This window comes from Loxodonta africana, chromosome 9 (genome assembly GCF_030014295.1).
Source record: "Loxodonta africana isolate mLoxAfr1 chromosome 9, mLoxAfr1.hap2, whole genome shotgun sequence".
Taxonomy (NCBI): domain Eukaryota; kingdom Metazoa; phylum Chordata; class Mammalia; order Proboscidea; family Elephantidae; genus Loxodonta; species Loxodonta africana.
In genome coordinates this window covers 65,134,553-65,161,681 of record NC_087350.1, presented here as the reverse complement: position 1 = coordinate 65,161,681, position 27,129 = coordinate 65,134,553, and the positions used below count along the sequence as shown (strand labels likewise).

The following is a 27,129-nucleotide window of genomic DNA, read 5'->3' as shown; positions in this document are numbered from 1 at the left end:
TTCATCACAGCACTATTCACAGTAGCCAGAAAGTAGAAACGACCTAAGCGCCCATCAAGAGATGAATGTATAAAGAAAATGTGGGACATACATACAATGGAATACTACTCTGTCCGTAGAAGAAACGAAGTCTTGATACATACTACAACATGAATGGAGCTTGAAGACATTATACTGCATGAAATAAGCGTAATGTATGAAGAAAAGAACTTTTCTTCATCAGGAAGTGAGGTTGGAGAGGTAAGCCAGGGAGACTGTATGTTATATCAAGGAGCTTGGATTTTACCCTACAGATAGTGGGGAGGTAGTGGAGAAAGTAAGAGGGGAAAATATAATCTGCCCTGATGGTGCAGTGATTAAAGAGCTACAGCTGCTAACCAAAAGGTTGATGCTTCAAACCCACCAGCTGCTCCCTAGAAACCCTATGGGGCAGTTCTACTCCATGAGTTGGAATCGACTCAATGGCAATGTGTTGTTTTTTTTTTTTTAATTTTTGTTCCACTTTAGCTTTTTGGTGCTAAAGTGGAACACCTATTACAAAAGCGTTGGTAACCAGGGGTCTGTCAGGAAGCCTTCCCCTCTATTCCCCTTCCTTCTCGAAGGTACTTCAAAGAGGCCTTCCCTGACCACTCTCACATCATCCCAACTTGCACTCAGGCTCACCATCACCCTTTACTGTCTTTTATTTTTATTCATAACTTTGTTTTCCCACCAAATGTTCTATTACTTGTTTGCTTATTTGTTTACTGTCTGTCTTTCTTCATAAGGGCAGAAACAGTTGTCTGTTTTGTTCACTGCTGAATTCCCAGTGCTTAGAACAGTACCTGACAAACAATAGATGCTCTGTGACTATTTGACTGAGCAACAGACTTTTAGGTGAACTCCTTCTAGTTCCTCTACAGAAATCTCAAGAAGTAGATGCTGATTCACAGCGTGAAACAGTTGATTTATATGACTCTTCCACTCCTTTCCTATTATTTAACCACACTATCTCTTAAAAAACAACAAAAAACAAACCCAGTGCTGTCAAGTCAATTCCGACTCATAGTGACCCTACAGGACAGAGTAGAACTGCCCTATAGAGTTTCCAAGGAGCGCCTGGCGATCTTATACCATCAATTAATTCCTATTTTAGTACTGTGCCATTTACAACATGCTATAAAATAAGTTAAATATCTGAGTGCCCACTCTGCACCCCTACTCTAAGCCATGCATGTGGCGTACGTGTTGAATGTTTAAAATCTTAGAGTTAACTTTGTCATCATTTTTGTGCCAACAGTTTTTTTCTAAAGAAAATGAGGTAGTTAAAAACAAAAAAAAAGTTGCTGTTCAGTCAGTTGGATTCCCCATGTGTATCAGAATACAAATGTGCTCAAGAGGGTCTTTTTAAAATAATTGATTTCATTTTTCTTCTGTTCTTGAGAATATGTACAGCAAAAAACACACCAATTCAAATTTTTACATATACAATTTAGTGATGTTGATTACATCCTTCAAGTTGTGCAACCATTCTCACCCTCCTTTTGAGCTGTTCCTTACTCATTAACATAAACTCACTGTCTCTGAGATGGATCTACCTGGGTGCTTTTTAAAACTTGAGATTTGAGGGGTCCCTAGGTAGTGCAAGAACAGCCCTGGTGGTGTAGTAGTTAAAGCTGTAAGCTGCTAACTGAAAGGCTGGCAGTTCAAACCCACCAGCCGCTCCAAGGTAGAAAGATGTGGTAGTCTGCTTCCGTAAAGATTTACAGTCTTGGAAACCCTATAGGGCAGTTCTACCCTATCTCATAGGGTCACTATGAGTTGGAATCGACTTGATGGCAACGGGCTTGGTTTTTAAAATAAATTTGTTATTTAACTGAAATGTGACTTCTGGGAGTGGTTTCTGTTCCAAGTTTAAAGGGTGTCTCAGGGCAACAATGTTGGGATTCCTCTGGTCTCCACCAGTTCAGTAAGTCTGGCCTTTTTTTAAGAATGTTAGTTTTGTTCTATGTTTTTCTCCCATTCTACCTATTGTGTCCCTAGTCAGAACAGTCAGTAGTAGCCAAGCAACCACCTAGTTCTTCTGGTCTCTTGATAGATGGGGCCGTGGTTTGTTTGGGCTATTAGTCCCACAGAGTAGTTTTTTCTCTGAGCCTTTCGTTTCCTTCTTTCTCTTTTGCTCTAGACGAGTAGAGACCAATAGTTATATTTTAATGGCCGCTTGCAAGCTTTTAAGATACCAGACGGTACTCACCAGGCTAGGATGTAGAACATAAACTCTGTTATGCCAATTGACTGAGTTGTCCCATGAGACTACAGCCCTAAGTCTTTAAACCCAGTAAATTTATCCAGTGAGGTGTTTGGTTATGTCTAGGAAGTATTCAGAACCATGCCCCCTATGTGTTTTATTATATATATTTGAACACAGACAGTCCCTGACTTATGACATATTCAAGTTACGATGAACCACACTTATGATGGTTGTTTTTTTTTTTTTGGTATATTTCATTGTTAGTAATATGTACTATATACAGTGTTGCAGCATGTAATTTGCTGATGTTATCATTCCCAGATGTTCACTGTTATGATTTATAAAGATACTGATAATAAAAGGCAATAATAATGAAAACTAAAAAAAAAAAGCATTCAACTTATGTCAGAATCAACTTATGATGGAGTTGTCGGTCTGAAACCCCATCGTAAGTTGGTGACTACCTGTATATATGCAGCACAAACATGTATATAGTTATGTCTAGAGATACACCTATATGTGCACATGTATGTACATACATATACCCTCCTACACACACAGGCATATTTATCTATGTAACCACATAGATAAATATGGTTGGTATTGCTGTTGTTGTAAAATTGTGTATGTTACAGCATTTACCAAAAATGTCTCTTATTATTGTGTACTTCGCAGTGTCATCATTTACCTTGGTCAAGTTGTGCGGACTTTAACCCACGTTCGGTATTGCCTATCACCAAAAATAACAAGTGTCTACTATCTAGAACGTCCTTTTCTGTATATATACATATTCTTTTTATAAAAGTGAGATCATACAATATTTGTCCTTTTGTGACTGACTTATTTCACTCAGCATAATACCCTCCAGAATTCCATGTTATGTTTCAAGAACTCATCAATTATTCTTTATAGCTGCATAGTATCCCATGGTATGTATGCACCACATTTTGTTTATTCATTCATCTGCTGGTGGGCACTTACATTGTTTCCATCTTTTTGATACTGTGAATAATGCTGCAACAAACATAGGTGTGTATGTCTATTAGTGTCACTGCTAGTATATCTCTAGGGGTGGAATTGCTGGATCATAAACCCTGGTGGCACAGTGGTTAAGAGCTACGGCTGCTAACCAAAAGGCCAGCAGTTCAAATCCACAAGGCACTCTCTGGAAACCCTATGGTGCAGTTCTACTCTGTCCTATAGGGTCACTGTGAGTCAGAATCAACTCAATGGCAATGGGTTTTTTCTTTTGGTTTTTAAGGTATTTTTATTTCTAGCTTTTTGAGGAAGTGCCATACCATTTTTCATAGTGGTTCTACCATTTTACAATCCCACCAGGAGTGGATCAGGGTTCCAATCTCCCCAAAACCTCACTAGCATTTGTTGTTTTGTTTTGATCAGTGTACTTCTGCAAGGGTGAGATGGTACGTCACTGTAGTTTTGATTTACATCTCTCTAATGGCTAATGGGAAACCCTGGTGGCGTAGTGGTTAAGTGCTACGGCTGCTAACCAAAGGGTTGGCAGTTCGAATACACCAGGTGCTCCTTGGAAACTCTATGGGGCAGTTCTCCTCTGTCCTATAGGGTCGCTATGAGTCAGAATCGACTCAACGGCACTGGGTTTGGTTTTGGAATGGCTAATGATCACAAGCATCTTTTCATGTGTTTGCTGGCTGCTTGAATGTCTTCTTTGGTGAAATGTCTGCTCATGTCCTTTGCTCATTTCTTAATTGTATTGTCTTTCTGTTGTTAAGTTGTTGAAGTTTTCTATGTATTTTAGAGAGTAGACTCTTATCAGGTATGTTGTTCCCAGCCTGTAGGTTCTCATCTTGCTTTTGGTAGTCTTTTGATCAGCATAAAAATGTTTATGAGGTCCCAGTTATCTAATTTGTCTTCTGTGGTTCGTACATTTGTAATTGTGATCAATAATCTATTTCTAAAGAAAATTAGGTCCCATGGTTTTGTCCCTATATTATCTTTCAAGTGCTTTATAGTTTTAGCTTTAACATTTAGGTCTTTGATCCATTTTTGAGTTAGTTTTTATGCACAGTGTGATGTATGGATCCTGTTTCATTCTTCTGCAAATGGACATCCAGTTTTGCCAGCACCATCTGTTAAAGAGACTGTTTATTCTCCATTGAATGAACTTTGACACTGTGTCAAAAATTAGCTGCCCAGAGACGAATGCATTTACTTCTGGGTTCTCAATCCTATTCCATTGGACTATATGTCTGTCTTTGAACCATAGCCAGGCTGTTTTGATTACCATGGCTGTATTGTATGTTTTGAAATTGGGAAGCATGTGACCTCCTCCTTTCTTCTTCTTCTTCTTCAGTATTGCTTTGGCTATTTGATGCCTCTTTTATATGGATTTATTTTTATTAATTACAAAGTCTTTGACTCTATTTCCTGATCATATTTATTTTGCCTTCTTAAACAAACACACACTCAACCCTAGATGTCTCTTGTGTATTTTCATCTTTTCAGACTATTAAAAAAAAAAAAAAAAAAAACAGACTATAAAGTAGGACTAAAAAAGATACTAAAGATTAATTTCTGGCAAAATCAGTCTTCAAGGTGATTTTTATTAAGATAGAACTTGCCCAAAACTGAAAATGTTCACTGGTACTCACTTGTACAAAGTGCATTCGTGTTAGAACATTTTTTAATAGCACACTGGCCACAACTTGTTTACAACAGCTTAGCAAACTAAACAGTAAGACTTAAGAACCAGAATTTGGTATTACTAGTATTGATTCTTTTACTTAATATGACAATATTTAGTTTTGGGAAACTATATTTTAATTGTGCTTTACATGAAAGTTTACAGCTCAAGCTAATTTCTCATACAAAAATTTATACACACATTGTTATGTGACATTAGTTGCAATGCCTATAATGTGACAACACACCTCCCCCCACTTTCACCCCAGGTTTCTTGTGTCCATTCAACCTGTTCCCGCCCCTTCCTGCCTTCCCATCTGGACAGGAGCTGCCCATCTGGTCTTGTGCACCCAACTGAATCAAGAAGCACACTCTTCACAAACGTTATTTTGTTTTATAGTCCAGTCCAATCTTTGTCTGAAGAGTGGGTTTTGGGAATGGCTTTAGTTCTGGGTTAACAAGAGTGTCTGGAGGCCATGGCCCAGGAGGTTCCTCCAGTCTCAGTCAGACCATTAAGTCAGGTCTTTTTACGTCAATTTGAGCTCTGCCCCCGACTTTTCTCCCACTCCACCAGGGACTCTCTGTTGTGTTCCCTGTCAGGGCAGTCATTGATAGTAGCTGGGCACTACCTAGTTCTTCTGGTCTCAGGCTGATAGAGTCTCTGGTTTATATGGCCCTTCTGTTTCTTGGGCTAATATTTTCTTTGTGTCTTTGGTGTTCTTCTTTCTCCTTTGCTCCAAGTGGACTGGGACTCACTGATGCATCTCAGATGGCCGCTCACAAGCTTTTAAGACCCCAGACACCACTCACCAAAGCGGAATGCAGAACATTTCCTTAATAAACTTTGTTCTGCCAGTTGACCTGGATGTCCCCCAAAACCATGGTCCCCAGGCCTCAGCCCCAGCTACTCTGTCCTCAAAGTGTTTGGCTGTGGTCAGGAATCTTCTTAGCTTTTGTTTAGCCCAGTTGTGCTATTTATTTTTAATCTGCAATTCAAAAAGATCAATCCTTTGTTCTGAAGAGATTCATCAACTGAACATTCATAAAATATCCCCATGTATAACAGCATTCAGAAGTGATGGATTATGTAGGAACACTATATAATGAACTACTTTAGTACACAATTCATTTAGTACACAGGGTTTAGAGTTTACATAAATGATCAGTCAATGAATCCCTTCTCAATCTGTAACTAATCTCTAGGTAATGGATGCCATCCAGTCCAATGCCTTTAAACACCACCCATACGCTGATGATTACCAAATCTCCAGCCTGGGCTTCTTCCCTGGAATCCAGACTTATTTTCCAACTACCTACTCAATTATCTCCTACTTGGATGTCTAATAGGTATCTCAAACTCATCATGTCCAAAAGCAAACCCTTGATTTCCTGCCAAACCTCTCACCCCAAATTTGTTTCTCCTGTAGTCTTTCCTATTTTAATATAGGATAGCGCCAATTTACCAGAGGCTGAGACCCAAAATCTGGGAGATATTCTTGATTACTCTCTTTCTCTCACAACCCATATCCAATAAACTCATCAGTAAATCCTCCAAAATATACCCATAATTACCCCTTCCATTCCCACCATCTTGCCCAAGCCACCACCTTCTCACACAGACTATGACAAGAGCCCCTTCTTATCCTACAATTTATTCTTAACATAACAAGAGAGATTCTGTTAAAACATAAATCATATAATCTCAGTCCTCTACTCAAAATCCTCCAATGGCTTCCCATCTTACTATAAATAAAAGATTATAAACACTTTGCATCATCTGGCTCCTCACCTCTTCTCTAACTTTTTTCATTTATGGCTTACTACACTCCAATTATACTAACCTTATTTCTGATATTTGAACACATTAAGCATACTCCATCTCAGGGACTTTGCACTTACTGTTCTTTCTGACTGGATCATTATTCTTCACATATACACATAATGTATACCGTCACATCCTTCAAGCCTCTACTCAAAAGTCATCATATTGAAAAGATTTTCCCTAACTATCTTCATCTAAAATAACACCCCTTCTATCTCAGTCACCCTCAATCCCCTCCCCATGAGCGCAGAACACTAACTTCTATAGATGTTAGACAGTAGTTTAGTTAATGCCAACTCTGCAGCAAAGAATATAATAAAATAATCATGTACACCCAATTCCACACTTCTGTATATTTCCTCCACTGCATTTTATGCAATTACTTATAAAATGACTATCTTACCCATAAGACTAAAAAAGCAAGGAGCAATTTCTTACATTAGCATCTGATAATTAGTGCTAACATTTCTTGAGCACTTACTATGTACCAAGCGTAGTTCTAAATGCTTTAGAATATTAATTCACGTGATCCTCACAATGAACATATAAGCATTACAAAGCAGACACAGAGCGGGTAGTTAGATGACCGAGGTTATAGAAGTAGTAAGTGGAAGAGCCAGGATTCAAACCAGCTCCAGATCTTGTATCCTGAATCATTATACCATACTGAAAAAAAAAAAAAAACTCCATTGCCATCAAGTTGACCTGGACCCATAGTGACACTATAGGACACAGTACAACTGTTCCATAGTTTCCAAGGAGTGTCTGGTGGATTTGAACTACTAACTTTTTAGTTAGCAGCCATAGCTCTTAACCACTATGCCATCAGGGTTTCCTATTATACTATACTATATTACCTCTTAATTGGCTAATGGGACAGAGTGCCAGGGATTGGAGGTTTAGTTAATGTAATTAGTGAAAGACTCTCTGAGGAGGTGACATTTGAGCTGAGAACTGAATGATGTAAAGCCAGTCATGTGACTATCTGGATGAGGAGTGTTCCAGGCCTAAGAAATAGAGGGTACAAAGGGATCAAGGACAGAAATAAGCTGGTAGGTAGGAGGGAGAGAGGCAGAGGGCCAGAAAGGCCATGGTGCTATATAAGCAGAAGAGTGTTAGGAAATGAAGTTAAAGAGATGGGGGAGAGGTCTGTGTGTGGAAGCCTTAATAAGGAATTTAATTTTATTCCAAAAGCAACAGGAAAGGTTTAATAAGGGAGTGCTATAACAAAAGCTGAGAGTCCTACCCCAACAGCTGCTATTGAAGACTCTCAGAATTACTCTTCACCTGAAGGATCCATGATCTTTTTGTGGGGGAGAAACAAGATTTGTTACTCCTCTCAGAGAAATGATAAGTGTAATGACAGGGCAGGAACACAGGACCCCAGCTAAGTTCACTGCTGGCTAAAGGCAGTGTTGAGCCACAGGTACAAAAACATCTTTTATAAAACAGTATATGTTAGCTATAGCTACAATATTATGGTAGGCAAATACAAACAAAATACCGCTGATGGATCACAGAGCGTTCAATGCTACTTTGTAGAATGAGCAGAAGGGAAGAAAATCCGCCAGAATAATCAAACCAATCATTTAAGCAACTGCTGAACTGTTCTGGGGAGCAACTGTGGCTATAGATAGATACCACCATTAAAGTCCTCCCAAAGACGCTCTTCACAAATGCATTTATTTTTAAAATGGTCCTCAGAAAACTATCATGGTAGGCCTACTAAATGGTATATTTTAATATTTACATGCACAGCACAGAACTGTACCGGGAATGTGGGTTCTAGTCTGAGCTCTGTCACCACCTGGTAAAATCACTGTAGGAAAGTCACTGAACTTCTAAGGTCTCCAGTTTCCTTATTTGTAAAATGTGAGAATATGAGATGCATTCCAATTCTTACACACACATGCACACACTCCTATAACTCTTTAAATCCATAGGTATAAAAAACAGTTAAGTGATTCTGGACTGGCCTGTGCAGTACATAAACCTGCTGCCATTGAGTTGATTCCAACTCATAGCGATCCTATAGGACAGAACAGAACAGAACTGCCCCATAGGGTTTCCAAGGAGTGCCTGGCAGATTTGAACTGCCGAACTTTTGGTTAGCAGCCATAGCTCTTAACCACCATGCATCCAGGGTTTCCGTGTAATACATATTGTGATATAAATATGAAAATCAGCATGCAACGTATTTTAGTGTTTTACTATTTTAATATATGGGTTAACAGGTATAATGAAATGGAACCAATACATTACTAAAGGGGATAAAAAATGACTAAAATTTTTGGGCTAGATGTCAAATATTTATAAACTTAAGATTACCAAATAATTGTACATTATTTTTTAAGGATATGTATACATGGAATATTAGTTAAAACGCTAGACCACACATCAGGAGGCTTAAGTTCTAACTGGCTCTTCAAATTACTTAATTTTTAATATTCATCACTTAAGTTTCATTTTTATCCACTAAAAAATACATAACTACGTGACCTTCCAGTTCTTAAATTCTACATACAATTTGCCATGATTTAGTAGAATGTCTTTTTTCAAGACAATTTAGACACATTAATGGGTAGTCTATGAAGGCTATGTTGGCATGAATCAGTACTGAACATAGTACTTCCATGTTACATATGAAGATTTACTGCATTACCTTCTTCTTGGGGTTTTTAAAATAAAACAGGGTGTATATAGGGCGGAGCCAAGATGGCGGACTAGGCTGACGCTACCTCGGATCCCTCTTACAACAAAGACACGGAAAAACAAGTGAATCGATCACATACATAACAATCTACGAACCCTGAACAACAAACACAGATTTAGAGACGGAGAACGAACTAATACAGGGAAGCAGCGATTGTTTCCAGAGCCTGGAGCCAGCGTACCAGTCAGGTACGGCACAAGCACAGAGAGCTGCCCCACCCCCCTGAACTAACCCCGGGAGGGGGACCAGCCGGTTCCGCGGGCGGCGTGGGACACAGCCAGTAGGAGAAGTCCCCGGGAGGCAGTGACTGGTCGTGGAGCAGAAAGAGCAGCGTCTGAGCCGGGGAACCGTCCCGCAGGGATTTGGACTGGACGCAGGTACGGCATAAACACGGACAGTTGCTCCACCCCCCTGAACTAACCCTGGGAAGGGGACCAGCCGGGTTGCGCGGGCGGCGTGGGACTCAGCCGGCAGAAGAAGTCCCCGGGAGGCAGCGACTGGTATTGGAGCGGGGAGAACAGCGTCCCAGCCGGGACACTCGGTCACGGCACAAGCACGGGGAGCTGCTCCACCCATCTGAACTAACCCCGGGAGGAGGCCCAACTCGTTGTCGGGGGCGGCACGGACACGCGGCTGGAGGGATGAGAAGTCCCCGGGAGGCAGCGACTGATTTTGGAGTCAAGAGTGCACCGTCCCAGTAGGGGAGCCTTGACACTGGGCGTGGGGCTGGAAGCGGAGGATCTGACCATGACTCCAGCGGGCCAGACCCCCCGGGGGCAATCTCCACACAGCCAGCACACATAGGCGACGCGCCCGCGGGAATCTCAGATATAATAGCCATTCCAAGCAAGACAAGCAACTCTGGCTATACTCTGAGGTGCTACTCTCCTATCTCTCTGTTCCCTCCCCCACCCTCCCCAGGCGGCTTCATTAACATCTGAATAGCCTGAGCCAGAGGGAGAACTCTGATAGGGATCTGACTGCATTTTTTTTTTTAGCGGATTTTCTGGAAAAACTAGTTTCCCAGTGATGGCTCGGAGACAACAATCCATATCAAAACACTTAAAGAAGCAGACCGTGACAGCTTCTCCAACCCCCCAAACAAAAGAATCAAAATCTTTCCCAAATGAAGATACAATCTTGGAATTATCAGATACAGAATATAAAAAACTAATTTACAGAATGCTTAATGATATCACAAATGAAATTAGGATAACTGCAGAAAAAGCCAAGGAACACACTGATAAAACTGTTGAAGAACTCAAAAAGATTATTCAAGAACATAGTGGAAAAATTAATAAGTTGCAAGAATCCATAGAGAGACAACATGTAGAAATCCAAAAGATTAAAAATAAAATAACAGAATTAGACAACACGCTAGGAAGTCAGAGGAGCAGACTCAAGCAATTAGAATGCAGACTGGGACATCTGGAGGACCAGGGAATCAACACCAACATAGCTGAAAAAAAATCAGATAAAAGAATTAAAAAAAATGAAGAAACCCTAAGAATTATGTGGGACTCTATCAAGAAGGATAACCTGCGGGTGATTGGAGTCCCAGAACACGGAGGGGGGACAGAAAACACAGAGAAAATAGTTGAAGAACTCCTGACACAAAACTTCCCTGACATCATGAAAGACGAAAGGATATCTATCCAAGATGCTCATCGAACCCCATTTAAGATTGATCCAAAAAGAAAAACACCAAGACATATTATCATCAAACTCACCAAAACCAAAGATAAACAGAAAATTTTAAAAGCAGCCAGGGAGAAAAGAAAGGTTTCCTTCAAGGGAGAATCAATAAGAATATGTTCTGACTACTCAGCAGAAACCATGCAGGCAAGAAGGGAATGGGACGACATATACAAAACACTGAAGGAGAACGACTGCCAGCCAAGGATCATATATCCAGCAAAACTCTCTCTGAAGTATGAAGCCAAAATTAAGATATTTACAGACAAACACAAGTTTAGAGAATTTGCAAAAACCAAACCAAAGCTACAAGAAATACTAAAGGATATTGTTTGGTCAGAGAACCAATAATATCAGATATCAGCACAACACAAGGTCACAAAACAGAACGTCCTGATATCAACTCAAATAGGGAAATCACAAAAACAAATTAAGATTAATTAAAAAAAAAAAATACACATAACAGGGAATCATGGAAGTCAATAGGTAAAAGATCACAATAATCAAAAAGAGGGACTAAATACAGGAGGCATTGAACTGCCATATGGAGAGTGATACAAGGCGATATAGAACAATACAAGTTAGGTTTTTACTTAGAAAAATAGGGGTAAATAATAAGGTAACCACAAAAAGGTATAACAACTCTATAACTCAAGATAAAAACCAAGAAAAACGTAACGACTCAACTAACATAAAGTCAAGCACTATGAAAATGAGGATCTCACAATTTACTAAGAAAAACGCCTCAGCACAAAAAAGTATGTGGAAAAATGAAATTGTCAACAACACACATAAAAAGGCATCAAAATGACAGCACTAAAAACTTATTTATCTATAATTACCCTGAATGTAAATGGACTAAATGCACCAATAAAGAGACAGAGAGTCACAGACTGGATAAAGAAACACGATCCATCTATATGCTGCCTACAAGAGACACACCTTAGACTTAGAGACACAAATAAACTAAAACTCAAAGGATGGAAAAAAGTATATCAAGCAAACAATAAGCAAAAAAGAAGAGGAGTAGCAATATTAATTTCTGACAAAATAGACTTGACTTAAATCCACCACAAAGGATAAAGAAGGACACTATATAATGATAAAAGGGACAATTGATCAGGAAGACATAACCATATTAAATATTTATGCACCCAGTGACAGGACTGCAAGATACATAAATCAAATTTTAACAGAACTGAAAAGTGAGATAGATACCTCCACAATTATAGTAGGAGACTTCAACACACCACTTTCGGAGAAGGACAGGACATCCAGTAAGAAGCTCAACAGAGACACGGAAGATCTAATCACAACAATCAACCAACTTGACCTCATTGACTTATACAGAACTCTCCACCCAACTGCTGCAAAATATACTTTTTTTTCTAGCGCACATGGAACATTCTCTAGAATAGACCACATATTAGGTCATAAAACAAACCTTTGCAGAGTCCAAAACATCGAAATATTACAAAACATCTTCTCAGACCACAAGGCAATAAAACTAGAGATCAGTAACAGAAAAACTAGGGAAAAGAAATCAAATACTTGGAAACTGAACAATACCCTCCTGAAAAAAGACTGGGTTATAGAAGACATCAAGGAGGGAATAAGGAAATTCATAGAAAGCAACGAGAAAGAAAATACTTCCTATCAAAACCTCTGGGACACAGCAAAAGCAGTGCTCAGAGGCCAATTTATATCAATAAATGCACACATACAAAAAGAAGAAAGAGCCAAAATCAGAGAACTGTCCCTACAACTTGAACAAATAGAAACTGAGCAACAAAAGAATCCATCAGGCACCAGAAGAAAATAAATAATAAAAATTAGAGCTGAACTAAATGAATTAGAGAACAGAAAAACAATCGAAAGAATTAACAAAGCCAAAAGCTGGTTCTTTGAAAAAATTAACAACATTGATAAACCATTGGCTAGACTGACTAAAGAAATACAGGAAAGGAAACAAATAACCTGAATAAGAAATGAGAAGGACCACATCACAACAGAACCAAATGAAATTAAAAGAATCATTTCAGATTATTATGAAAAATTGTACTCTAACAAATTTGAAAACCTAGAAGAAATGGATGAATTCCTGGAAAAACACTACCTACCTAAACTAACACATTCAGAAGTAGAACAACTAAATAGACCCATAACAAAAAAAGAGATTGAAACGGTAATCAAAAAACTCCCAACAAAAAAAAGCCCTGGCCCAGACGGCTTCACTGCAGAGTTCTACCAAACTTTCAGAGAAGAGTTAACACCACTAACACTAAAGGTATTTCAAAGCATAGAAAATGACGGAATACTACCCAACTCATTCTATGAAGCCACCATCTCCCTGATACCAAAACCAGGTAAAGACATTACAAAAAAAGAAAATTATAGACCTATATCCCTCATGAACATTGATGCAAAAATCCTCAACAAAATTCTAGCCAATAGAATCCAACAACACATCAAAAAAATAATTCACCCTGATCAAGTGGGATTTATACCAGGTATGCAAGGCTGGTTTAATATCAGAAAAACCATTAATGTAATCCATCACATAAATAAAACAAAAGACAAAAACCACATGATCTTATCAATTGATGCAGAAAAGGCATTTGACAAAGTCCAACACCCATTCATGATAAAAACTCTTACCAAAATAGGAATTGAAGGAAAATTCCTCAACATAATAAAGGGCATCTATGCAAAGCCAACAGCCAATATCACTCTAAATGGAGAGAACCTGAAAGCATCTCCCTTGAGAACGGGAACCAGACAAGGATGCCCTTTATCACTGCTCTTATTCAACATCGTGTTGGAAGTCTTAGCCAGGGCAATTAGGCTAGACAAAGAAATAAAAGGTATCCGGATTGGCAAGGAAGAAGTAAAGTTATCACTATTTGCAGATGACATGATTATATACACAGAAAACCCTAAGGAATCCTCCAGAAAACTACTGAAACTAATAGAAGAGTTTGGCAGAGTCTCAGGTTATAAAATAAACATACAAAAATCACTTGGATTCCTCTACATCAACAAAAAGAACACCGAAGAGGAAATAACCAAATCAATACCATTCACAGTAGCCCCCAAGAAGATAAGATACTTAGGAATAAATCTTACCAAAGATGTAAAAGACCTATACAAAGAAAACTACAAAGCTCTACTACAAGAAATTCAAAAGGACATGCTTAAGTGGAAAAACATACCCTGCTCATGGATAGGAAGACTTAACATAGTAAAAATGTCTATTCTACCAAAAGCCATCTATACATTTAACGCACTTCCAATCCAAATTCCAATGTCATATTCTAAGGGGATAGAGAAACAAATCACCAATTTCATACGGAAGGGAAAGAAGCCCCGGATAAGCAAAGCACTACTGAAAAAGAAGAAGAAAGTGGGAGGCCTCACCTTACCCGACTTCAGAACCTATTATACAGCCACAGTAGTCAAAACAGCCTGGTATTGGTACAACAACAGACACATAGACCAATGGAACAGAATTGAGAATCCAGACATAGATCCATCCACGTATGAGCAGCTGATATTTGACAAAGGACCAGTGTCAATTAATTGGGGAAAAGATAGCCTTTTTAACAAATGGTGCTGGCATAACTGGATATCCATTTGCAAAAAAATGAAACAGGACCCATACCTCACACCATGCACAAAAACTAACTCCAAGTGGATCAAAGACCTAAACATAAAGACTAAAACGATAAAGATCATGGAAGAAAAAATTGGGACAACCCTAGGAGCCCTAATACAAGGTATAAACAGAATACAAAACATTACCAAAAATGATGAAGAGAAACCAGATAACTGGGAGCTCCTAAAAATCAAACACCTATGCTCATCTAAAGACTTCTCCAAAAGAGTAAAAAGACCACCTACAGATTGGGAAAGAATTTTCAGCTATGACATCTCCGACCAGCGCCTGATCTCTAAAATCTACATGATTGTCAAAACGCAACCACAAAAAGACAAACAACCCAATCAAGAAGTGGGCAAAGGATATGAGCACACATTTCACTAAAGAAGATATTCAGGCAGCCAACAGATACATGAGAAAATGCTCCCGATCATTAGCCATTAGAGAAATGCAAATTAAAACTACGATGAGATTCCATCTGACACCAACTAGACTGGCATTAATTCAAAAAACACAAAATAATAAATGTTGGAGAGGCTGCGGACAGATTGGAACTCTCATACACTGCTGGTGGGAATGTAAAATGGTACAACCACTTTGGAAATCTATCTGGCGTTATCTTAAACAGTTAGAAATAGAACTACCATACAACCCAGAAATCCCACTCCTAGGAATATACCCTAGAGATACAAGAGCCTTCATACAAACAGATATATGCACACCCATGTTTATTGCAGCTCTGTTTACAATAGCAAAAAGTTGGAAGCAACCAAGGTGTCCATCAACAGATGAATGGGTAAATAAATTATGGTATATTCACACAATGGAATACTACGCATCGATAAACAACAGTGACGAATCTCTGAAACATTTCATAACATGGAGGAACCTGGAAGGCATTATGCTGAGCGAAATAAGTCAGAGGCAAAAGGACAAATATTGTATAAGACCACTATTATAAGATCTTGAGAAATAGTAAACCTGAGAAGAACACATACTTTTGTGGTTACGAGGGGGGAGGGAGGGAGGGTGGGAGAGGGTTTTTTATTGATTAATCAGTAGATAAGAACTGCTTTAGGTGAAGGGAAAGACAACACTCAATACATGGAAGGTCAGCTCAATTGGACTGGACCAAAAGCAAAGAAGTTTCCGGGATAAAATGAATGCTTCAAAGGTCAGCGGAGCAAGTGCGGGGGTCTGGGGAACATGGTTTGCGGGGACTTCTAAGTCAACTGGCAAAATAATTCTATTATGAAATCATTCTGCATCCCACTTTGAAATGTGGCGTCTGGGGTCTTAAATGCTAACAAGCGGCCATCTAAGATGCAGCAATTGGTCTCAACCCACCTGGAGCAAAGGAAAAGGAAGAACACCAAGGCCACACGACAACTAAGAGCCCAAGAGACAGAAAGGGCCACATGAACCAGAGACCTACATCATCCTGAGACCAGAAGAACTAGTTGGTGCCCGGCCACAATCGATGACTGCCCTGACAGGGAGCACAGCAGAGGACCCCTGAGAGAGCAGGAGATCAGTGGGATACAGACCCCAAATTCTCATAAAAAGACCAAACTTAATGGTCTGACTGAGACTGGAGGAATCCCGGCGGCCATGGTCCCCAGACCTTCTGTTGGCACAGGACAGGAACCATCCCCGAAGACAACTCATCAGAAATGAAAGGGACTGGTTAGCGGGTGGGAGAGAGACGCTGATGAAGAGTGAGCTAATTATATCAGGTGGACACTTGAGATTGTGTTGGCAACTCTTGTCTGGAGGAGGGATGGGAGGATAGAGAGAGAGGGAAGCCGGCAAAATTGTCAAGAAAGGAGAGACTGAAAGGGCTGACTCAAGAGGGGGAGAGCAAGTGGGAGTAGGGAGTGAGATGTATGTAAACTTATATGTGACAGACTGATTGGCTTTGTAAACGTTCACTTGAAGCTTAATAAAAGTTATTAAAAAAAACAACAAAAAAAAACAAAAAACAAAAAAATAAAATAAAACAGATAATGCCTTACTGAAATATAAGAATGGGGCAATAGAAGTAAATTAGTTGTCCTCTATAGTGATTTTTTCCCTCAGGAACAACAACTACCAGGTATTTTCCTAGCATCCTCTGCTGTGTTCATTTCCTTACTTAGCTATTAAAAAATCAAATTCTCACACACCGTTAATCACGTTAAGAAAAGGAGAATGTCAAAGAATTCTCTCTACTTGATATCATTTCTTGTATAAAACAGAATGGTGAAAACTCTTTTATTAAACAAATACATAAACCAAAAACAACCTAGAAAATTTAGATACAAAATACAAAAAGTTATAGAGGTTACCTCTGACTTTGCTTTCATGAGAGTGTTCTTCCTTACCTGATGAAGAACTTCCAGAGTAACAGGGTAAAAGAGGTTTTCAATAATTATTCGGAGCACAGGGCTTTGCCCAGGTAGGACTGTGCCTTCATTGGTAGGAGCTCCAGAAAGGGCCAGGCTTCCTGGCTGAGCAGCGCTGATGGCCTGCAATGCAGCTTGGGCTCTCTATAAAACAATACAAAATGAGAATCTTTGATCACATATAGGCATTATATGAGTCCTAAAAATCAGCTGATATAAAAGAATAAATAGTAATATAATTAAGTAAAAAGATTCTACTTTCTCTGAACACACAGATCCTAAATTTATAATCAGTCAAGAGTCAAATGACCTGTCTTATTATCGCAATGACACAATATTTAAGAAAGCTGCTTAAGTTTACTTGAATAGGGGAAAAAAAAGCAAAAAGAATATTGGATATGACTTTCTTTGCTAGAGAAAAGGATAATTCTTAATTTTTAAAAGACAATGAAAAAAATGCCAAAGAATATGAAAGACCATCTCAAAATCATTCATGTTTCTCTTCTTCCTTCTCTTTCTGAACAATTCAGTTCTAAAGCCTTTGGGTAGCATAAGACAGTCATACACATGGGCCAGGAGAGGAGCTGTGGTAGCTCGGGGTGGGGTAAGGAGAGCCATCCACATGGGAAGGCATCCTGGCATAGTGCACCAGAGCCTGACAGGGTGAGGAGAACATCCAAACGGTAGGGCTGTCTGGCAAGGGGAATCTGAGCCCGAATAAGGTAGGAAGTGACCGATGTGTGGGGTGACTCAGTGCTAGATATCAGTGCCTGAAAAGCACTAGCAAGGTGAGAATGGCATCCAGAAGGAGGGTGGCCTGGCCAGGTGCATCAGAGCCCAAGAAAAGTCAGGGTGGTCCACATGGTATAGGTGGCCTGGTGTGGGGAACACAGTGAAAGCAGGGTGAAAAGGAGGCCTATGGGATGGGGGTGAGGTGGGACGGAGAGCCAGAAGCTTGAGTGGGTGAGGAGGTCATTCAAAGAACGGCATAGGGTGTTAAAAGACCAAACTGGAGTGGGTGGACAAGCTTCTAATTATTATTTTCCACTTAAAAAACAAGGGTTCTTTGGAAAAACATTTGGTTCCAGAGCTTGGGCAGGGAGCACAAGTTGAGTGTGAAACTTTTTTTTTCCCCCAAAATGATAGGGAGTACTCAAAGAATGATAGGGACATGACAGAAAGACATAGCAGCCTGTTAGAAGGGGCTCCTACTAGCCAAGTCTGGAATAATTTGAGCAACAAAATAAATAATGACTGTAACAAATAATAACCCATCAAAATTGGAAATCTTGACTCCATACTAATGTAATAGAAAGTTGAACAGAAACAGTATATTTATATTGTCTCAAGGTACCTTACCACATAATACTACCCTCTTTCCCTTTGTAATTAATAACTTTGCAGTGCAGAAGCTGGAGGTATCAAATAACACGCCATCAGTAATGCAACAAATTGAAATTATGCACCACCTGATAGGATGCAATGAGAAGAAGGTAACATTACTTCTGAGATGTTCCTGTCAAAGTTATCCTGAATCTAAACACGAGGAAACATCAGACAAACCCAAATTGGGGGATACCTAGAAAATAAATCACCTGTAATTTTTAAAAATGTCAAGGTCATGAAAGTCAAGGAAAACTCAAGGAATTGCTCCAGACCAAAGGAGGCAAAAAAGACATGACAACTAAACGGAACATGCGTTTGTGAACTGGATCATTTTGTTACAACAAATATTATTGAGACAATTGGCAAACTTAAATGGGGTCTGAGGATTACAGGGAAGTAATATATCAATGATTTTGACAGCTGTATTTTGGTTATGTAGGAGAATGTTGTTGTTTGTAGAAAATGCACACTAAAAGTACTCGAGGATGAAAAGACACCAGGTTGGCAACTTTCTCCCAAACGGTTCAAGAAATCAAAAGTTTTTTGTACTGTACCTAAAAGTTTTCCTCAAATTTAAGACTGTCTCAAAACTTACAATTATTTAAAAAATGAAGTCATTGAAAGGAAGGAAAAAAGACACTGTTAAGAATTATTGAAATTAAGTGCATGTTTTCTTCAATCTTTTCTTTCTTACTGATCATTCTTAAGAATGGTGATATTTCTTGGAACATATCCTAGAGAAACAAGAGCCTTCACACGAAAAGATATATGCATACCCATGTTCACTGTAGCACTGTTTACAACAGCAAAAAGATGGAAGCAACCAAGGTGCCCATCAACAGATGGAATGGATAAATAAATTATGGTATATTCACACAATGGAATACTATGCATTGATAAAGAACAATGATGAATCCATGAAACATTTCATAACGTGGAGGAATCTGGAAGGCATCATGCTGAGTAAAATTAGTCAGCTGCAAAGGGTCAAATGCTGTATGAGACTACTATTATAAGAACTCAAGAAATAGCTTTAACAGAGAAGAAAATATTCTTTGATAGTTACGAGAGCTGGGAGGGAGGAAGGGAGGGGTTATTCACTAATTAGATAGTAGACAACTACTTTAGGTGAAGGGAAAGACAGCACACAATACAGGACAGGTCAGCACAAGTGGACCAAACCAAAAGCAAAGGAGCTTCCTGAATAAACCAAACACTTTGAAGGCCGGCATAGAAAGGGTGGGGGTTTGGGGACCATGGTTTCAGGGGATATCTAGGTCAATTGACATAATAAAATCTATTAAGAAAACATTCTGCATCACACTTTGGAGAGTGGTGTCTGGGATCTTAAACGCTAGCAAGTGGCCCTCTAAGATGCGTCAACTGGTCTCAACACACCTGGAGCAAAGGAGAATGAAGAACACCAAAGATACAAAGTAATTATGAGCTCAAGAGACAGAAAGGGCCACATAAATCAGAGACTACATCAGCCTGAGACCAGAAGAACTAGATGGTGCCCAGCTACAACCGATGACTGTCCTGACAGGGAACACAACAGAGAATCCCTGAGGGAGCAGGAGAGCAGTGGGATGCAGACCTCAAATTCTCATAAAAAGACCAGACTTAATGGTCTGACTGAGACTAGAAGAACCTCGGAGGTCATGGTCCCCAGGTCCTCTGTTAGCCCAAGACAGGAACCATTCCCAAAGCCAGCTCTTTAGACAGAGATTGGACTGGACTACAGGATAGAAAATGATACTGGTGAGGAGTGAACTTCTTGGTTCAAGTAGATACATGAGACTACGTGGGCAGCTCCTGTCTGGAGGGGAGATGAGAAGGCAGAGGGGGGCAGAAGCTGGTTGAATAGACATGGCAATACAGGGTGGAGAGGAGTGTGCTGTCTCATTGTGGCGACAGCAACTAGGAGTATATAGCAAGGTATATATAAAATTTTGTATGAGAGACCGACTTGATTTGTAAACTTTCATTTAAAGCACAATAAAAAAATAAAAGAATGGCAATAAATGGTAAAATGTGCAACAATGAAAAATCCCACTACTTTAATGTAGCTACTTTCATTTTTATGTATTATATTCAATTTAAAAAATCATACTATTATATATGTTGTTTTGAATTATAAACATTTCTTGTGTTTTTGTTTTTAATGACTAATTTTTAGTGACTACTATTTTATTTATTATACAATGTCTCTGATGTAAGATACTTGAATAGTTTCAACAGTTTGCTATGATAAATAACATTCAAATAAGTATCTTTCTAAAATCTGGCAGTCTACTACTTTCTGTATGTTTAACATATGAATAACTTCTATTTTTGTACTTATGTACAGAAAAAATCGACTCGACAGCACTGGGTTTGGTGTTTTGTGGTTTTATACAGAAAACCCTTTTAACAGCATTTTTATGCCATATGAAGACTTTCATATACCAGCTAATATACAAACTGCCAAAATTTCAGTTTCCCAAATTATCACCATCTTTGAGGATATGTGAATAATTTTTGAGTATTTTATTTCATTGGTTTTCAAAGCTATGCTCTCACGAAAGCCAAGAGTGGAGGATTCTGTCTCCCAATTCTGCTTCAAACCTGGCAACGTCACTCTCATCTATTTTATACTGGGTTCCCCAGTATGATTTTCTTTGACAAAAAGGGTTCTATTGCTTTCCCAAGTTTGAAAACGATTCAGACTTCTACCTCCAGCCCACAAATGGAGGGGAGGGAGAACTCGATCAATAGAAAAAGATCCAGACTTGACTGAGAGGTTAGAATAAGCAAAGGCATTAAAACAGTTATTATAACTGTATTCTACAATTCAGAAAATAGAGAAATGGAAGAATAAAACAGTGCAGTCCAATAAAAGACTAGAGGAATAGAAAATTGGGAATGTTTCATATCTACACTGTCTATTGTGATAGCCATTAGCTATCTGCTGAGCACCTGAAATGTGGTTAGCGCAACTGAGGAACTGAATTTTTTGTTTCAGCTAACAAATTTAAATAGCAAACACCCAGGGACCACATGTACCATATTTTTACACAAATAACCTGCACGTTATACATTTCTTCCCAACCACTCAACCCCCTCGTGCATCTTTCCTAAGTTCACTATGCGCGTTATATGTGTAGGTGCGTTGATTTGTGAAAATATGGTCGCTAGCGGCTACCATAATGGGTATCACAGCTCTAGGATGTCTAGGAAAAGACATCATCATGGTGAGTGTCTAAGTATAATAATTGTTCCTATTCTTCTTTGGTTAAAAATGATTAAATCTTATCAAAACTAAGCATGCACAACGAAAAGTAAGTTTAATCTCACTGACCTCTTTTACTTCATTATCCTGTCAATCATTATATTAACACTTTTTATTAAATAATTCTTTGTAAGTTCCTGCTGCTGCTAGTATTATTATTCTTGTTGTTATTATTACTGTTCTATTCACCCACCCCTTCCTCTTTGGGATAAGAGATAATGTAGTGGAGAAATCTGAGAATCTGTGGTATACATTATCCTAATCATTCTAGAGTTTTCAATCTACTCTGCATTGGTACTTTAGAGAGTATTGAGTACAAAACTGTCTGTGTAGCATACAAGAAATGCTTCTGACTTAGTAAGAATCTGAGAAGATCACACCTGAAGAAAAAAGATAATATTAAAAGTAACTACCATTTCAATTTTTAACTAGGCAAAAACACTTACAATAAAAAAATGAGAAATTTCTTCTTGATATGAACGTAAATCTGATGCTAAAAATTATGAGGCAGCAACTTTCTATTATGAGAGACAATTTTTAAATGCGGAACACACTCTCTACAATGGGTTATGTTAGCTATTCATAGAGAAAATAGCAGTAACATGGTCAGAAAACTAATGAAGATTTTACTGGAGTGGGGGAAAGAGATTATATTCATCTAAAATTTAAATATACATGGACAATGTGAAGACATTTCTAAAATCAAAATGGAAGTTAACATATAGTAAAAAGGAAAGATCTTAAGTGTTCAGTTTGATGAGTTTTAAAAGGAAAATTCTTCCATGGTCATCTCTTCATAGATTTATACACTTCTACCACAAGGTCATGGGAAACAGTCTACAAAATAATGACTCCCATTAACAACCAGGAAACCCCGGTGGCGTAGTGGTTAAGTGCTACAGCTGCTAACCAAAGGGTCGGCAGTTCGAATCTGCTAGGTGCTCCTTGGAAACTCTATGGGGCAGTTCTACTCTGTCCTGTAGGGTCAGAATTAACTCGACGGCACTGGGTTTGGTTTTTGATTAACAACCAGTATGCAAATGTTGTACCTCAGGATATGATCTAAACTTTGTACCTATAATTTTAGTTTAAATCAAGAAGACAAAAATACTTGATATTTACCCGACCCTCTGGCAAGTATATCCATAAGCTGAAAAAGAAGTAATGCGAATGTTTTGGGATGTGTACTATCCCCCGAGTAAGAGAATGAAACAAATTACTACTCTCTAGGGCTGTCAGAATAAAAACACATCTGGTACCTTTTATACATGTAAACTGGTACCTTCAATTCTGACTTCAGTTTTGTGTAGGACTTCGAAAAAAAATTATTTTATCAAACAACAATGCATAAAAATTGCACAAAAGTAACAAAACAGGAAGGGTACTGGGAGAAATAGAGGCCATCTAAGAATAAACTAGGTCATTTTGGCTGCCTTTGGTTGCCAAGCAACTGGGAATTCTCATTGTTTCCATTTGGAATAATCCAATTTTAAGAGTTTTATTATTTTTTTCCTTCAAGACATATACCAACATACTAAGCAATCACACTAATGAGAAAACTGCTGGACTGAAGTGAAGAAAAAGGAAACTCTATTGAAAGACATACAGGAAAATAAAATATAATTTCTTCCTCAAAAGCATCAGAGGGAGGGAGGTGGGGCCAAGATGGCGGAATAGCCAGATGTTTCCAGCGATCCCTCTTATAACACAGGCCCAAAAAAATCAACTGAAATGATTATACTTGTGACAAGTTAGGAGTCCTGAACATCAAAGGCAAAGTTAGAAGATGGACTGAGCAGCATGGGGAGAGAAAGTTCAGAAGCAAAGAGGAGTTGCCGGACCTGAATCACTGGGATCCCTCAGGTACCATCCCTGGGAGTGGCTGTGACGGGCTGGCAGTATGTTCAGATGCAGTTTCTTCAGGGAGAAGCACCCAGCTGCACAGCCTACTCACACCTCCGGAACCAGAGAAGAATGACACTGTCGGCAAAACCTAAGTAGTTGCATATATTTTATCATGCCCCCAGCCCCCACGCCGGCTTCAGGGGCTGTTGATTTCCCTGGGACTGAGATAGGCCCATTTGAGGGCCCTGAGCCATGCTCCCAGCCTTAGAGAAGGCACTGCAGAAGAAATAAATTCACAATTGTGGGAAAAGATAATTTGTGAGCTCCACTAACCTGGGGAGCTCAGGACAAAAGCGGCTCCTGTCCAGGCATAAACGGTCCATCAATTTTGAATACCTTTCCCCCCTATATGGACCTGTGTGGGCCTATTTCAGGAGAATAGGCCCTTGCTGGCAGACTGCAACTGTTTAAGCTGTGTGGTGTAAAGGTGGGTGTTGGATATTTGACACTGTTTTGCCTACTAAATAGGGTCATCACCTACCCACAACAGGGGGCTAAGGACTGGTGGCTCCACTCAGGTTACACAAGCCACCCATAACAGGGGTCCAAGGATAACTGGTACGTCCCAGTCCTTACAACCTAAGGCACTGGGTGCTCATGGTCCATCTGCAGAACCAACCCACCTGTATGCTCTAGGGAACAGGGACACCCTTTCCTCAGAGACACTTAGGGGACAGTTCTCAGCCCCCTGCCTTGTTAAGAGTATGACCCCCTGCTGCAACCAGATACTGGTACCTGTATCAAACATCCCTGCCCCTCTAAGACTGTAGGACAGAGCCTGTAACACACACCTGATGACCAGCTACGTGGACACATGAGCTGAATCCACACAAGAAAAGTGAATGGACTCATAAGTTCATATACCTGATAACAGTTCTAGCCATCTGGTGACAGGATGACAGAGCTCCAAAGGCGAATATAATCAAGCCAGCTCACTCAAGCAATCCATTTCGGCATATCAAAACAAAACAAGGCAAGAAACTAGTATACAGTAAGCAAACACAAAATAACCTAATACAATAACTTATAGATGGCTCTGAGACAACAGACAATATCAAACCACATAAAGAAACAGACCATGATTGCTTCAACAAGCTCTCAAAACAGAGACTCAAAGGATGCTTCCTGGAATTAGCAGATGCAGAATTCAAAACATTAATATACAGATTTGTTCAAGACATGAAGAAGAAGATGAGGCAATATGCAAAAAAAAAGCCAAGGAACACACAGACAAAGCAGCTGGAAAAATTAAAAAGGCCATTTAAGAACATAACAAACAATTTAATAAGCTGCAAGAATCAAAACAGAGTAATCAGAAATTCAGAAGATTAACAATAAAATTACTGAATTAGAAATTCAATAGAAAGTCAAAGGAGCAGAACAGGGCAACTGGAAGGCAGGATTGGGGACCTTGAAGATAAAGCACTTGGCACTAATATATTTGAAGAAAAATCAGATAAAAGAGTTTTAAAAAATGAAGAAAGCTTAAGAATCATGTGGGACTCTATCAAGAGGAATAACCTATGAGTGGTTGGAGTACCAGAACAGCAAGGGATAACAGAAAACTCAGGCAGAATTCTTAAAGATTTGTTGGCAGAAAACTTCCCTGGTATTGTTAAAGATGAGAAGATATCAATCCAAGATGCTCATCAAACTCCACATCAGGTAGATTTTAAAAGAAAGTCACCAAGACATATTATAATCAAACTTGCAAAACCAAAGATAAAGAGAGAATTTTAAAAGCAGCTAGGGATAAATGAAAAGTCACCCACAAAGGACAGGCAATAAGAATAAGCTCAGACTACTCAGCAGAAACCAGGCAGGCAAGAAGGCAATGGGATGACTTATATAAACCATTGAAGGAAAGAAACTGTCAGCCAAGAATCACATATCCACCAAACTGTCTATGAAATACGAAGGTGAAATGAAGAAATTTCCAGATAAACACAAGTTTAGGGAATTTGTAAAAACCAAACCAAAAATATAATACTAAAGGGATTTCTTCAGTTAGAAAATCAATAACATCAGGTATCAAACCACGACTAGAACACTGGATAGAGTAATCAGAAGTTAACCCAGATAGAGAAATCACGAAAATAAATCAAGATTTAAAAAATGCTCAAAACAGGGAAACAGCGATGTTATTATGTAAAAAAGACAACATTAAAGTAATAAAGAGGGACTAAGCAATGTAATCATACATCTTTCACATGGAGAGGAAGACAAGGCGATATAACGAAATAAATGTTAGGTTTAAACTTAGAAAAATAGGGGTAAACATTAAGGTAACCACAAAGGAGACTAACCATCCTACTCATCAAAACAAACTACAATTAAAAAAAAAAAAAAAACTCAGCAGAAACAAAATCAACAAAACGAGTAAGAGGAAAAAATATATAAACTACTCAGCACATAAAATTAAGTGGGAAAAAGAAACTGTCAACAACACACACAGAAAAAGACATCAAAATGACAGCACTGAACTCAAACCTATCCATAATTATACTGAATGTAAATGGACTAAATGTACAAATAAACAGAGAGTGGCAGAATGGATAAAAAAATACAATCCGTCTATATGCTGCCTACAAGAGACACACCTTAGACTTAAAGACACAAACTAAAACTCAAAGGATGGAAAAATACATACCAAGCAAACAACAATCAAAAGAGAGCAGGAGTGGCAATACTAATTTCTGACAAAATAGGCTTTAAAGTTAAATCCACCACAAAGAACAAGGAAGGACCCTATATAATGATTAAAGGCACAATATACCAGGAGGATATAACCATATTAAATATTTCTGCACCCAATGACAGGACTGTAAGATACATAAAACAAACTCTAACAGCAACGAAAAGCGAGACAGACAGCTCCACAATTACAGTAGGAGACTTCAACCCACCACTTTCAGTGAAGGACAGAACATCCAGAAAGAAGCTCAATAAAGACATGGAAAATCTAAATGCCACAATCAAGCAAGGTGACCTTATAGACGTATACACAACAGTCCACCCAACAGCAACCAAGATTACTTTCTTTTCTAGTGCACGTGGGACATTCTCTAGAATAGACCACATACTAAGTCATAAAGCAAGCCTTAAAATTTGAAACATTGAAATATTACAAAGCATCTTCTCTGACGAAAAGGCCATAAAAGTAGAAAGCAATAATAGAAGAAGCAGGGAAAAGAAATCGAACACTTGGAAACTGAACAATATTCTGCCCCAAAAAAGACTGGGTTACAGAAGACGTTAAGGATAGAATAAAGAAATTCATAGAATTCAATGAGAATGAAAACACTTCCTATCAGAACCTTTGGGACACAGCCAAAGCAGCGCTCAGAGGTCAATTTTATATCAAAAAATGCACACGCACGTGCGTGCACACACACACACAA

General features: G+C 38.9%; 1 protein-coding gene across 6 annotated transcripts in view; it reads right to left on the bottom strand.

Moving 5' to 3' along the window:
* Nucleotides 1-27,129, bottom strand: part of PTBP3 (polypyrimidine tract binding protein 3) — a 107,918-nt gene that overhangs the window by 29,096 nt on the left and 51,693 nt on the right. For all 6 annotated transcript variants that reach the window (XM_010587740.3, XM_010587736.3, XM_023545051.2 and 3 more), the window contains one exon: nt 17,146-17,310. In XM_010587740.3, coding sequence (XP_010586042.1) covers nt 17,146-17,310 — 165 coding nt within the window. The remainder of the gene's footprint in view (nt 1-17,145; nt 17,311-27,129) is intronic.